This window comes from Gopherus flavomarginatus, chromosome 10 (genome assembly GCF_025201925.1).
Source record: "Gopherus flavomarginatus isolate rGopFla2 chromosome 10, rGopFla2.mat.asm, whole genome shotgun sequence".
Classification (NCBI taxonomy): domain Eukaryota; kingdom Metazoa; phylum Chordata; order Testudines; family Testudinidae; genus Gopherus; species Gopherus flavomarginatus.
Genome location: NC_066626.1, coordinates 25,794,230 through 25,809,948, shown reverse-complemented (window position 1 = coordinate 25,809,948; position 15,719 = coordinate 25,794,230). Strand labels below are relative to the sequence as shown.

Genomic DNA, 15,719 nt, shown 5'->3' with positions numbered 1-15,719 from the left:
ATCTCACCCCCCAGCAGGAGTGTGGGTGTGGGGGTCCTCGGGGTTGGGCAGATGGGTGGTGCTTACCGGGGGGGGGGCACTTCCCAGAAGGGCAACAGCAACTCCCCTCCTTCAGCTCCTAGCTCCGCATGCTGCCTCTGCTCACAGGCACCGCCCCTGCAGCTCCCATTGACTGCAGTTCTCAGCCAAAGGGAGCTGCAGAACTAAGGCTTGGGGCAGAGCGGAGGCAGCACATGGAACTAGAGTTGCCAATTTCCAGGAGTTGGGTAGAGAGTATTCCCCAGCCCCACCAACACCCCCCTCCCCAGCACCTGCGGTACCCCTCTCCTCAGCACCACCACACCCCGGCCACACACCACTCCCCAGCACCTGTGGCACCCCCAGGGCCGCCCTCCCAAGGGGTCCCTCTACAAGTTTTAGTCAGGGATATATAGTAAAAGTCATGGACAAGTCATGGGCCATGAATTTTTGTTTACTATCGTGACCTGTCCATAACTTTTACTAAAAGTACCAATGACTAAAACATAGCCTTAACTATAGTTAACTGAACGATTATCCACATACCACACATTATAATTTAGCAATCTAAAGTAATTTACAACTCAAATAGCAGAGATGTTGCAAATCTGATTTCAGCCAGAGCTGTATAGGTATCAATATCACTGCATTCACAACATCTGGGTGTTATTAGCCTCAACTTTTTGAAGCATAATGAAAACACTTAATGAACTGATATCTGCATTTGTACTGAAGTAATGCACAATAAGTAAAAGCATCCACTGGTCTCACAGCTTAAGGGAATTTATAAAAAAGTGTATCATGTGCAACATCAGCTTTGCCTATTGGTGCAAACCTTTCAGGTGGCAGTTCAAAGCGAGTATTGGATTAATGATTATCTGTTAATGAATTTACTTTAGGTCAGCTATACATATTTTAAACAAAATTCCAGACATTTCTCAAAAGATGCACTTTAAGAACAAGATTAATAGATTCCAAGGCTAGAAGGCACCACTGTGATCATCTAGTATGACCTCTTGTATAACACAGGCCATAAAACTTTCCTAAACCAATTCCTAGAGAAAATCTTTTAGAAGACCATCCAATTTTGATTTAAAAATAGTCAGTGATTGAGAATCCACAACCACATTTGAAACTGCTCCAGATCTCTTTAAATGGTGCTGTTTGAATAAATGGACTTAACTCACAATTAAAAAAAGATACTATGTTTAATTAGACTTAATGGCCCCAACTCCATGTAATGGCAGAGCTTAATGCAGATCTGGAGGGTGTGCAAAGGGGTTATAAAGACACCTTAGTGGTTCCTAATCCAATGCAGGTCAATTATAACACCTGGGTAACAGGTAGTCAGACAAGCACCCTGGCCATGTTCCCTTACTTCTGGGACAGAACACAGAGGCATAGGACCTCTACACTGACCTTATGCCAAATGGAGACTCTCCTAACCCAAGCAGTAGATTAAAATTTGCTTTAAGACAGCTCTGAGCAGTTGGAATGCAACAAAGCAGATTTTAAAAGGCTAGTGAATCTGGCCCTAAAAATAGTTTCAATTTACATTAATTTGTTACAAATTCCAAAATGTATCAATTAAACCTAATAATCTAATTTGCTAAAATAAAGTTGCTAAAACAAGCACATCCATTCCCAAATGTCCTCAAGTGACAATAAATTCATAGTAGTAGTTACGGAAGATGATGATCATTCAGTCCATCCTTTGCATACAATGGATACAGTCCCATGACAAAGGACTTATTAAAGTGATATTACATACAAGTCAGGGACAAAATAAGTTACACTGCCATAAAAGTTAAGAGAGTTATCTTTTTTCTTTAAATACTAGGTCACTTTTTACTGCTCTGAATTTATTTAAATGTTAAGAAAGCTGATTGTACATTATACCAGATAACAATGACTTTTAACAGTAATCCTTCTTAAATCCCTATAGTTCTTCCTCTTAAATTGCTCTGTGTTACAAGACTGAATGCCCAAAATTGATCTTATAGTAACTAGTCAAATAAATTACAAGAAACCTTTATACTCACCACATAGATGAACTACTGTTTAAACAGCCATAAATCCAGCTACTTGTATCCTGTTAAATCAATACCATGTGAAAATGTGCGTTACTACTTTAAAATTTTAAGTGGGAGTTTCTATATAAAAATATTAAACTTCACTCCAAAAAAAAATGTAGAGTTAGTGTTGATGATCCACTCTTAATGTATACCTGCCTAACTGTGACACTTCATCAGACATCGCCCACTGTTCTAAACCTCCTGCAACACTTATATACATCAAAGTCTATTAAAAAGACAAGACTTCAGACTTCATTTCTCTATTCTTATCTATCACACATTTCTATAGTGGCCCTCATTAAAACCACCAAGTGCTCCTAAGAGGGACTTTACACACTCAATCAAAGCACAAAAATACAGGTACTTATGAAGTACGATTCATCTCCTGTTTCCTTAGCTATTTATTTGAAATCAGTAAGATTCACCATCTCTTTTTCTTGATCCGGCAGAGTGTTAATGATATCGTGTCTGCTGCCAAGAAGCTAGATACCACAAACTGAGAATTATGCGATGAAGTAGAATAAACAGCTCAAAATACAAGAATGAGAATCTTTGGCTAGGCAAGAAATATGTTTCATAAATTTCCCTTTGTCGTTTTTGCTAACCATGAAAATGAACAGAAGATATTGCACTTACTATTTCTTATGAAAAACAAAACTGAAGTGTACAGAAGTCTCAAAGAACTCTTCTAAAAAGATTGGGTGGTAATTCCAGCGTCTGGGTAGTTATATTGTGCCTGCCTAAATCCCTCAAACATAATGTGGTGGTGATCTTCATTTCTTGTCCCAAACTGTTGTATAAAGTTACTGTATTATTATTATTAAATCGACTGCTGTGGTGGCAAAAGTGTTCCCTCTATATTCCACGCCAACCTCACAAGCAAATTGCAAAGTAAAGTATTTGGAAAACAACAGATCCTCAGATATGATGATAATGACAGAGACTGTACAAAACTAAAGTATTATTTATATACTTGTGTAATCAACAATTCTAGTTTAAGGACTTATGAAAAACAACTACTGAACATGTACTGTAGTTATACTACAAACAAATTTTTTTGGCAATCAGCAATTGTTTTTGTCAAAATTCTGTAAGCAATTAGTATATCTTATAAATGAGATGAAAAATTCAGTTTAGTTAGAAATTAACCCTTGTTCAAAATACCCAAGGAGCCCAAGTAAAATTTATATTCTTACCAAGCAATGTTGTGTCTGATTTAAAGAACTTGAGTTATTTTACATCATATAAAGCAAATTCCATTCTGGTGCAAGAATCAGACAAAACATTGCTAATGATTAAAGCTCATCAAAAGCCAGAATTTCTATTTTACAGAAAATGCCAATATTCGGGGGTGGGAGGAGAGGGGGTGACGGTGTTCCCTTTTGGAACAGAAAGTAGAATTTCCAAAATTTCCCACAGAAGGGAACATCTGAAAAAAAAATCTTATTGATATAATCAAAACATTTTGTTTAAAATTTTTTGAAATGAAATTGAACCTGGGAGCCCAAATTTTGAGGTCTCTGGCTCAGCTGCAGCTCCCAGGCAGAAGGCTCCCAGATGGACTGGGAACTTAGAAGCCCTGGGGACCATGGCTGAGCCAGAAGTCTCGAGACATGGGAGCCAAAGGCTTTTGGTGCCTGGTTCCATGGGCTAGCAGCCTTGAGAACCACACCTCAAGCTGGGTCTCCCAGTGTTAGCACACCTCCCAGGTTCCTGGCTCTGCAGCAGGGAGCAGGCTCCAGCTATACCTATGTCTCCAAGGGCTTCTAGGCTCCTAGCTCTACAGCAGGGCACCTAGAAGCCCTTGGGTCCCCAGCCATGGGGTAGTTTTTATGTCTGGGCTGCCCCAGAGCCATGGACCCTGGAAGCCCACTAACTGAGCTAGCAGGAAGCCAGGCAGGGATCCATTAGATCCCTGTATGAACTCAAGTAAGTCTGAAGTGATGCTGGTGGGAAGGGGGAACAATTATAGGAGCTAACCAAGACACTGACCTCTCCTTTCACTAAAGGCATCTACCCTCCATACACCAAGGTCGTATGAAATCTTGGAGTCTTAGTGGACTCTTCACTAATCTCGAATATCTATGTAGTAACAGTGGTGAGAAATGAATTCTTTCACCTTCAGTTAAGAAACTGCACTCCTTTTCAAATGAGGAGGTGAGTCAAAGTGATCTATGTGTTTGCCTTGAGGTTAAACTACTGCAAATCATCATGTTTCAGGCTGAAAGTGGAAGAAACACAAACTCCAATTGTATAGCACACAGCAGCCCATCTACTCAACAGGAAAACAGCTGAGAACACATCAACTGGTGATGCTCCATATCCTCTACTAGATCCCAGTTCATTTATATTGTGCTGGGTAAGGCCCTTACTAGAGCCCCATTTTGAGATAGACTCCCTATTCAGGAAGGTCACTTAAGCACATGCTTTCCTGAATGAGGGCATAAGATGAGGCCTTGCTACACTAAAGACCTACTCTCCATTCACAAACCATTGAAACAGCTGCACCAGTCCTTAAGGACACTGCAGTCAACAGCAACAGAGACTAGACCAGTGGTCCCCAACGTGGTGCCTGCGGGGGCCATGGCGCCCACCGGGACATTTACGTGCACCAGCAGGGGAGAGAAGCCGTGGCCCTGCGCCTGCTGGGGACAGAACTCCGGGGCTATAGGCACCAGTGTTCTCGATCCCTGGCAGGTGCAGGGCTGCAGCTTCTCTCCGGCTTCTGCGGGGCTGCAGACTGCAGGCGCTGGTGTTCTTGGTCCCTTGCAGGAGCGGGGCCGTGGCTTAAGCTGGAGAGAAGCTGCAGCCCTGCGCCTGCTGGGGATAGAGAACTCCTCGGCTGCAGACTGCAGGTGCCGGTGTTCTCTGTCCCTGGCAGGCGCAGGGCCGCAGCTTCTCTCCGGCTTCGAGAGGCCACTGCCCCGCACTTGCCGGGAACAGCGAACTCCAGGGCTGTGGGCTGAGGGTGCCAGCATTCTCTGTCCCCGGCAGGCGCGGGGCCCACCTAGTGCCCAGCAGGGGAGAAAAGCCAGGGCCCCGCACCTGCTGGCAATAGAGTACTCTGGGGCTGCAGGTGCCAATGTCTTCTGTCCTCCTGACTTCTCTCCAGCTTCTTTCTGCACTGCCAAAAACTGCTGCCAAAAAAACCCAAAACAAAACAAAACAAAAAAATGCTGTGACTCTGCAGAATGGACAGAATGCTGCCCTGGGGCATGTGCTGCCCCAGGCACATGCTTGTTCCACTGGTGCTTGGAGCCAGCCCTGCATTGTGTCAGTAATTATTGGTGCCTGCCACACTCTTCTGAAAACATGAATGTGCTACTGGCCACAAAAAGGTTGGGGACCACTGGACTAGACAGAAGGGAACCAAAGACAAAGGGTCCAGGAATCAATGGAATGTGCAATGGACTAATGGAGGAGACAGAACTGTGCTAAAGGCTGATCATTTTCATACCACGATTTGCATGTCAAATTACCACAACAGAGAATGGGGTTGAGAAACAGTTGCTCAGCTGCTGAAGTTTGGAGTGGTGAACTGCAAAATCTATTATAGGCAACTCTAAGTTTTAGGGCTTGTCTACAAGAATAATTAGACCACAGCAAGCGGATGTGTGAATCCACCCAACACTAGCCTGCCATGGTCTAACTGTTCATGTGCTGACAAGTGTTAACAGTTTGTTAAAATCTTAAAATATCCTAACAAACTCTTAATACACAAAGACCTCAGCAGGATAGTGTGGGGTGGATTCACACCTCAGGTTGTCGCGGTCTCATTGTTAATATAGACAAGGCCTTAGTATATATATGCAGTACTCAGATACTATGATAATGAACACACCAGAAATAACAAATACCAAAACACATGCACCCCTAAATAAATAATAGGTTGGGATTACAGTAAATAAGCTGGAGCTGTTCAATAATTACTGTATTGGAGAAGTTATCTTAATACAGCTTTTTAAATGGAAACAATAATTCAGTTTCATAAATTTAAAATCAGGTAACAACAGATATATTTACAAAAATACCGAAAGCACGTATTTTCTCACCAACATACTGTTTTGACAGTGGACATGACTGTAGGTTTTTCTGTGGTTTGAAAGAGGAAACACGAAATATTTTCCATCCGATTCCTTAAAAGAAAAAATATTGCTTATTAGAAAAAACACAGAAATAACAAAATTGAAATTAGAAAAAGAAATTAATGCTACTTACATTGTAAACTGTATAGGTCCATTTTGAGGATTTGATTTTCATCCAAATCAAAGTTCCTAGAAGTAAATTATATGCTTTAATTTGCTCACTTGTGTGTGATAAAAAACCTTAATTCTAGTTGTATGTTACTGCAGGAATTGCCTATAATGTGTAATATAATCTTCAGCAGGCCTTCACAAAAATATCAAGCATATTTTAATCAACTTCTTGTTCACATCTCCAGAAGTTAGGACATAGGAACATTAAAATATGTAATCCAATACTCACAACTGCGATTCAGAATTGCATACAATGGTTAAAATCAACTATCTGTATAGCATCCCAAGGAACACTATTATTACTTGCAAAATGTATTAATAAGTGCTGCTACTAAAATAAAAGGTCTCAAAAGAAAAATAGCGTTAGCAACTGGTGGGCATCTATGTCAGTATGGGGGCTGAGTACAGACAAGAGTGTTGAAAATAGAACAGCACAGCATACTTTCTTTGCCCCTACCACACTTTCAGTCTCACAGGAAAGGAACATAAAAAGCCCAAATTCAGGCAGCAGAATTAGGAGCAGAAGACTCGCTACAAGAAGAAAGTATGAGCAGAAAGAAATAGAAACAGATTTATTAGACACACAAAACACACACACTCAAATTCACCCTTACTGTAACTCCTTTGAACTTAATGGCATTACAGCATGGATAAATTTAGCCAAGTGTCAAAGGGAATGAGGAGAGACGAAAATGCAATTGAAAAAAATTGCACATAAATATACTCCAAATTGCTATTGAACTTGGAGGGTGGGGAGGGAGGGAATATCTGACTAAATGATTAATGAAAACTAAAGAAATGCAAAGATATTATTCACCTCCTCCTAGCCTATTTCAACAAAATTAAGCCTTGGTAGTTACTCCTGGGCTCTACAGCCATGGCTTCTCCTTGTTAAACTTCCTAGCAGCCAAAAAATGCCAAATAAGTAATTCTGCAGATGTGCCAACCCAAGAGAGGAGCCAATTCTTTATTGTAGCATGGGTCTCTTTGCCCTGCTCTGTCAAGGGAAAGGTGCCATTGAATCTGCATATCTGGGCACCGAGGAATTCCCCAAGCAGCCAGAATTAGCATAGCGGCTTTACAATACATACATACCAACCCTCACCAGGATAGGGGATGGACCTGGGAAAGGCTATAGTCAGAACATCTGAGCTCCAGCTACTCCTGTGATTGCTGGAGATCAGTAAGCCAGGCCTAAACTGGAACAACTTTTGTTTCCTGGCTATTCCCCAGAAACTAGGGAATACAAAAGTGGCATGTCTTTGCCCCACTATGGTCCTCAACCAAGCCTAGTTCAGCTAGAAACAAGAATCAAGACCATAGTTTGTCACCATGCATTCCAAATGGTGTTTTGAGTGGTGCCTAAAGAAAGAGAGTGTGCTTCAGCAATTTGGTAGTGAGAAGATTAACTCTTAGACAAAATGTGTCCCTGGATCCTGGTCAAAGCAATTGGAGTTGCGTACCTTTAAGTTCAGTAAGTGTTTCAGGATCTTCCTCAAAGAACTTTGCTGGGTGCCTCACAAAGTGATGATTCAATACTAACATTCTCTTCTTTGGATCCTCAGTTATCTAAAAATACCAGACAACTTGTTAATAATCTGCTTAGCATTTTATGTGATTTACAAGAATTAAGCCAGCAACACAGCTTTACTTGTAGTAAAAGTCAGAGCTCCAAAAAGGCAGAGGATAATATGGTTTCTAGTTTCAATTCAAAAATAACTGGAGCTAATAAAAATACTCAATTCATCTATATCCAATTACTGCTATATGCAAATTGCACCTGCTCAAACTATATAAAAAAGTTAAAACTACATATACATAAAACCAAAAAGCTTTAGCTATATATATATATATAAAAATACAGAGACAGACGCATGCATCGTAAGGTGATATCTATGTGATAAATTGCTGACTCATGTAACAAGTTAATTTTTCATGCACCTATAAATAAGGCTAAGATTTAAGCACAGGTATTTTTAGTAAAAGCCATGGACAGGTCACAGGTAATAAATAAAAATTCACGGCCGGTGACCTGTCCATGGCTTTTGCTATATGAATACCCTTGACTAAAAAAACAGTTACTCACCTTTTCTGTAACTGTTGTTCAAGATGCGTTGCTCATTTCTATTCCAGTTGATTGTACACGCGCATCGTGTGCACAGATATCGGAAACTTTTCCCCTAGTAGCTACCCGTCGGGCTGGTTGCGGAGCCCCCTGGAGTGGCACCGATAGGGTGCTCTATATATGAACCTGCCGGCCCGACCCCCCTTCAATTCCTTCTTGCCGGCTACTCTGACAGAGGGGAAGGTGTAGGGGAATGGAATGGATATGAGCAACACATCTCTAAGAACAACAGTTACAGGAAAGGTGAGTAACCGTTATTTCTTCGAGTACTTGCTCATATCAATTCCAGTTAGGTGACTCCCAAGCCTTACCTTGGAAGTGGGGTCGGGGCCCAAGTATTGCAGCCTGAAGAATTGCCCTGCCGAAGGCCGCATCATCATGAGATTGGTGGACGATGGTGTAGTGCGACGTGAAGATGTGCACCGAGGCCCATGTGGCGGCCCAGCCGATTTCCTGGAGGGGTATGTGTGCCAGGAAGGTTGCTGACGAGGCCTAATCCCTTGTGGAATGAGCCATAACAACAGGCGGAGGACATTTGCCAGGTTATAACAAGTGCGGACATATGCGGTGATCCATGAAGATATTAGCTGGGAGGAAACCGGTGCACCTTTCATTCATTCTGCGATGGAGACGAACAACTGGGTTGTCTTGCAGAATGGCTTTGTCCAGTCTATGTAGAAGGTGAGCACCCGTCTGACATCTAGTGAATGCAGCTGCTGTTCTCGAAGGTCGGCATGTGGTTTTGGGTAGAAAACTGGCAGGAAAATGTCCTGGCTGACATGGAAACGGGATATAACTTTTGGTAGGAAAGCTGGATGAGGTCTCAGCTGAACTTTATCCTTGTGGAAAATGGTATAAGGTGGTTCACACATGAGAGCCCGTACCTCAGAACCCTGTCATGCTGAGGTTATGGCCACTAGGAAGGCGACCTTCCAGGAGAGGTAGAGGAGTGAGCAGGAAGCCAGTGGCTCAAAAGGGGAACCCAGATCGACAGATCCAAGAGAGTGGGGTACCAACACTGGCAAGGCCAAGCTGGGGCCACCAGTATGATGTCCGCCTTGTCCCTGCGGACCTTGAGTACCTTGTGGACCAGAGGAAATGGCAGGAAGGCGTAAAGCCATTGGCTGGACCACGGGATCAGGAAGGCATCCACAATCGAGCCTGGGCTGTGACGCCGGAAGGAGCAGAAGGCTGGGCATTTCCTGTTGGTCCACAAAGCAAATAGATCGATTCGGGAAACCCCCAGCTGCGGAAAACTGAGTGGATGATGTCTGGATGAATCGACCATTCGTGCGTAAGGAAACGTCTGCTCAAGCTGTCCGCCAGTACGTTTTGGACACCCAGCAGGTATGAAGCTTGAAGAAGGATGAAGTGGGCTAAACAGAATTCCTACAGCAGAAGGGCTTCCTGGCAAAGGGGAGATGACCAGGCTCTGCCTTGTTTGTTCAGCTAAAACATGGCTGTGGTGTTGTCCGTCAATACTGCTACACAATAGCCCTGTAGGCAGGACAGGAATGATTGGCATGCGAGGCGGATCACCTTGAGTTCCTTGATATTGATATGCAGGGTTAGTTCTTCTACCTGCCATAAACCGTGTTGTCAGGCTTCCGAGGTGTGCCCCCTATCCCAATGCAGATGCGTCCGTTACCAGGGTCAGAATGGGCTGAGGAGGGAGGAACGGAACCCCAGTGCCCACCATGTGGGGGTCCAGCCACCAATGCAGGGAATCGAGAGTATGGCTTGGGACTGTGAGCACCATTTCCAGGATACACGGACACGAATCACGTCTGTAGGGGCCTGAGCCTCAGTCTGGCGTGCTGTACCATGTAGGTGCAGGATGCCATGTGACCCAGCAACTTGAGACATTGTCTTGCTGTGGTAGTGGGGAATCTGTAAAGGTCGGTGATTATGTTCGCAAGGGTCAGACGTCCTTTGGGAGGAACGCTCTCACTTGGTTTGCACCCAGGACTGCCCCGATAAACTCTATTGTTTGGGCTGGGGTGAGGACAGACACTCAGCATGATGCCCAAGCATATCTGTGAACATCTGCACCTGAGACTGAACTTCCTGACGAGATCGGCCCCGTATGAGCCAGTCGTCTAGGTATGGGTAGACATGTATGTGATATCAGCAAAGAAAAGCTGCCACGACCGCCATACATTTGGTGAAGACGCGAGGGGCTGTGTATAGGCCAAATGGGAGGGCTGTGAACTGATAGTGTGTCTTGTTCACCACGAAACCAAGAAAACGTCTGTGGGACGGGGTGATTGAAATGTGAAAGTAAGCATCTTTCACATTGAGGACAGCGTAGCTGTCTCCCAGATCCAATGAGGGAATGATTGTAGCCAAGGAGACCATGCAGAATTTCAAGTTGACAAAATGTTTGTTGAGCTCTTCGAGGTCCAGAATGGGCCTTAGGCCTCCTTTTGCCTTGGGGATGAGGAAGTAACATGAGTAGAAACCCTTGCACCTGAGCTCCCGAGGCACCTCCTCCACTGCTCCTAGGGCGAGGAGTGCCTGCACCTCTTGAATAAGAAGTTGCTCATGAGAGGGGTCCCTGAAGAGGGACGGCAAGGAGGGTGGGAGGGCGGGGTGGAATAGAAGTGGATAGAATTACATAGAGATAAGAGATAGCTAGGGAGTAGTGGAGCACTTGATAACAAGAGACCACTGTTCCAACAACTGTCACAGGAGGTAAAAAGGAATTGAAAGGGGGTCGGGCTGGAGGGGTCATATATAGAGCACCATATCGGCGCCACTCCAGGGGGCTCCACAGCCGGTCTGACAGGTAGCTGCTAGGGAAAAAGTTTCTGACATATGTGCATGCAGCGCGCACACACACCTAACTGGAATAGATAATGAGCAAGCACTCAAAGGAAGAACATAGCAGTTCCTGGCGCTCCGGGCGATACTGCTCTGGGGGGGCCTCAGGATACTGCTGCTGTGGGGGAGGAGGGGCTGAAGGCTAGCCTCTGCACTGGCTCCAAGGCCCTGGGGACTGCTGCTTTGGTGCTCCCTGGGGCACTTCCCAGGGCCAGTTGCCCCGGGCTGCCTGAGCAGTGGTTGGAGCAGCTGGCCCCAGAGCTGCCCCTGGGACTGCTGCTCAGGCGCTCCTCAGGGCCAGCCATCCTGGGACCACTTGAGCAGCACCTGGTGCAGCTGGCTGCAGGGTACCTAGGGCCAGCTGCTCTGGCAGCCCTGGGATCAGCTGCACCGGCCATTGCAGCTGCAAAAGTCACAGAGGTTGCATAAAGTCACAGAATCCATGACTTCTGCAACCTCAGTGACAGAGTCACAGCCTTACCTATAACTGATTCACTTGCTTGCACCCCTTAATCCAACTTCCTGGGCCCAGCTCACACTTCAAATGTCTGAGTAGCTTCAAACCTACGCCATTTCTTTTTTTAAAAAAATCAATCTCCCAAAGTAAGTTTCCTCCTACTTCCTGCAAATATAGCTTTGCCATTTCTGAGTATTACAGTCATCCCCAATGAGTTCTGAAAATTTTTACCCCCAACAGACCAGTTAACTTCCCTATATCCAACTGAACAAGCTTCAGAGACCAGTGAAGCCCTCAAAGAACGACAACCTCTCAGTCTTGTCCCCAGTTCTTCATTTTTATTGCTGTAAAATTACACAAAGCTTCAGGAATAAGATGAAATATGGTGAAAGGTTCTTCAAATAGTTTTTCAAAAGAGTAACGTGCAGCGGCAACATAACACTTAAGCAGGTAGAAAAGAAAAATGAGACCGAGGGAGTTAAAAGATTAAATAAATAGGAAGAAAGAGAAGAAAAGAAGAAACACATCAGCTTTTCCCTTGGTTTCCCTTAAGTAGGCATTCCAAATTTACATAGAGGGGTTTTGTTTTGTTAAAATAATTTGCAACAGGACACTATATGTAAGCAAATTTGTATACCTTGTCACAGTACAGCTGAGCAGATTTGTTCAGAATCGCAATGTCCCAGGCCTGTTCAACTAATTCTATCACAGTGAGGTCAGGGTTTTAGCCCAGCTATAATTAACTCATCCACTCAGCCAGCAGCAAAAACTGAAGCATTGTCACATTCTTCACAGAACCCAACACACAAGATTCTGGAGCACTAGACATCAAAAAGCCAGTAATTTTTTCAACATGATACAGAATTATCAGAAAGTAATATAAAGTATTTGTCCCTGACTATTACAATGGTAGCTAAAACATCACTTTGTTGAGGGGAGAAAATCCCCACCTTCCTCCTAGTATTTATGGGGCATGCAGGAGATGGGAACTACAAACCTGTTTGGTGGTTTCATCAATAAGATCAAAAAATGCCCTAATGGTAGCCAAGATCAATTCTTTACACCTAGAACAAAACATAAGGAACACTATATTTAAAAATGCAACACCAAAAAGGGTATTTTCAGAATATTACACTCTGAAATTAAATTAATGTATAAAAGGTGATGAAGGTAAGATGGAGAAAGATGTCAGGTCAATTACTTAACTTCTTTACTTACCATACTATGGAGAGGTGGTCTGTTGAGGCCCAAGTTCTAGGCACTGCTGAGCTCTGTTTGGGTGTGAGGAGAAGGGAGGAAGAAATATATTAGCTTTTTGGGGATTCAACATTTAAACATTAGAAATTTGAAAATTTATTTGTGATTTATGTCTGAATATTTATTAATAAGATGGGCTTTTATACATTTAACAAAAGCTTGGTTAGCCTTAAGATAAAGCTGAGGAAAAAACCTTATCACTTCAGGAATGGACTTTGAATTGTCATGGTTAATTAATTTATTTATTTTAAAGAAAACTACATCATTTTTCTCAAAGCTAAGATTAGCTTCCTGAAAAAAATAATTTTTTTCTCTCAACTTATTTAAATTGATTCTATTATCCCATGTTCCCAATTATCCATCCACATCCAAAACCTGGGAAAGTAGGACAGTCTTGCAAAGTAGCCTGAATGTCACCAATTCTGGACTCTGACAGACCCAGGGTGGAACAGAGGGGGAAATGGTTCTGTTATGTTCCATCTGGTACCAAGACACACACCTATACCTCCCACCTCCAAAGAATATTAATCAACTGTACATTTCAACCATTTAACCTTTTAGCCTTAGAGCATCACAATTTCTGTCCTACCACTCTGGGGGGAGAGTTGAACTTGTAAAAGTCAAGATCCCATTTAGAGCTTTGCAGGTTAAAACAAACATCTTAAATTTCAACCAAAAGTCAACTGATAGCCATGGAAGACCATGGAGCAGAACTGCAAAGTGAGTGAAAAGCCAGTTAAAGTGCCTTTATGTTCTGCACCAACTGCAGTTCCCTAATAATATAAAGACAGAGTCTCATGTAGAACATTTTTTAATAGCTCAGCTTTGAGGTGAGAAAGGCATAGATCTCCACTGTGAGGTCTGCACCAACTCTAAAATCATGCAAATTTATTACCAAAAAAGATGATACTCCTGACTACGGCTACCACCTGGATACTCAGAATCAGGTAGGAATTCAACAAGATTCACAGGCTGCAAACCTCAAAATGAATGGAAAGCACCTCTCAACAGACAGGGATTATTTCGAACTTTCAATGTAATCATTATAGCATGGGGTAAACAGCAGTAGGGAAATAATTCACTTGTCTGGGTTGAGTTTCCAGTCACTAGCCAACACCCAAATTTCCATTTGACTCCAGGTAAATCTCTCCATACCTCCAATAGGGTTGGGGGAGATAGAAATATAAATCTGGGTGTTATCAGCATAACAAAGATGCCATGTACCATTCTTCAATATACATGTTGTAAACTTCTGGTACCTCGTGCTCAGCGTATGTATACAAGACCACCACTATGGAACAGCACATGAAAAAGTCTTTGTTGAAAATAACCATTGTCCAATACTACCCTTTGGTTATGCTCTTAGTTACTAGCCAACTGAGTTCTGTTACAAAGCAGTTTAAAGAAAACAAATTTCCAGTTATTTATTACTAGTGACGCAAGTTGCTTTAAATCCACCGTGTCTGAGGATTATGAAGCAGAGTGGAAAAAGTAACTGCAAAATGAAATATTTTCTCCACCTCACCTTTGCGCTCCAAAGTGAAATTTGTATACAGCACATCTCATTATCAGATGTGTTCTTTCAAACCAAGTAGTATTGCAATAAGAATTTATTATACTACGCCTTACATACTGTATTCAGACACAGGTACATACAGCCCCATAACAGTTAACATAATACCATTAGAAGACAATTAAAAAATATATTTTACCACAACAAATAAGGCACGGCTATGTTGGCTTAATCTGGGCAGAAAAGCGAGTCCTGAACGAACTTGGTAATCTCTGAATCCTCCCGCCACAGAAAGAGTAGTTAGATTTCTTACATCTTGGGCCTTTAAAATCCAATGATTGTTTACAGCTGTATAAAAATCTTTAAAAAAATTGAAAATAGATTAAAATTCACTTTATACAAAGAAACAGTGGAAATTTTTTCACAGCATTTAATAAGAACGTTTTTTGTGAGCTATGCTGGCAGCCCACCCAGCAGTCAAGTTTCCATTCCCATTTTTGAGTCTTGTGTTAGAAAACAATACTGTATTTCAATGCAAGGGTGATGATGTAAGTCAGCTGCAACTATGCTTTTTTACACCAGCTGAAGATGCGCTTCCAAATATTTAGTCTCATGATGAGAAAGGTCAAGACATCAACCGCAACACACAACGAAACCCTGTAATGGCCCGTACATAGTACTGTAACAGTGATCGATAAGAAAGGCCAAATGGAAGTATGCATTTGTGATATCAGTCAACAGTACAAGGAGAAATTAATAGAAAGGCAGCAGTGACAAAATCAAGGGGATAGGAATCACCCATGCTTAGCTGCCAGAAAAACAAAAACAAAAAGATAGAACACAAAAAATTCTACATATAGCAGCACAATAAAATATACTGCTGCACAGTTAGGGTTGCCAACTTTCTAATTGCACAAAACCAAACGCCCTAGCCCCGCCTCTTCCCTGAGGCCCCGCCCCCCTGCTCACTGCATTTCCCCCCTCCCTCGGTGGCTCACTCTCCCCCACTCTCACTCAGTTTCACTGGACTGGGGCAGAGAGTTGGGGTGTGGAAGAGGGTGAGGGCTCTAACAGGGGGTGTGGGCTGTGGGTGCAGGAGGGGCTCCAGGCTGGGAGTGGGGCAGAGGGGTTCAGGGTGTGGAAGGGGGCACAGGGCTGGGGTAGGGGCTCCCGGTCACCAACAGAGCTAAGGCAG

At 43.1% G+C, this 15,719-nt stretch overlaps 1 protein-coding gene across 5 annotated transcripts in view; it reads right to left on the bottom strand.

Annotated features, from left to right (window-relative positions):
* PGAP1 (post-GPI attachment to proteins inositol deacylase 1) overlaps positions 1–15,719 on the bottom strand; it is a 60,986-nt gene that overhangs the window by 25,970 nt on the left and 19,297 nt on the right. For 3 of the 5 annotated variants that reach the window (XM_050969495.1, XM_050969496.1, XM_050969494.1), the window contains exons 5-11: positions 14,724–14,884; positions 12,973–13,025; positions 12,752–12,818; positions 7,813–7,918; positions 6,312–6,367; positions 6,146–6,229; positions 2,061–2,110 (exon numbers count right to left, since the gene is read on the bottom strand). In XM_050969495.1, coding sequence (XP_050825452.1) covers positions 2,061–2,110; positions 6,146–6,229; positions 6,312–6,367; positions 7,813–7,918; positions 12,752–12,818; positions 12,973–13,025; positions 14,724–14,884 — 577 coding nt within the window. Of the gene's footprint in view, positions 1–2,060; positions 2,111–6,145; positions 6,230–6,311; positions 6,368–7,444; positions 7,508–7,812; positions 7,919–12,751; positions 12,819–12,972; positions 13,026–14,723; positions 14,885–15,719 lie in introns of those variants that run through there. The other 2 variants (XM_050969497.1, XM_050969498.1) reach the window with 2 other exon arrangements.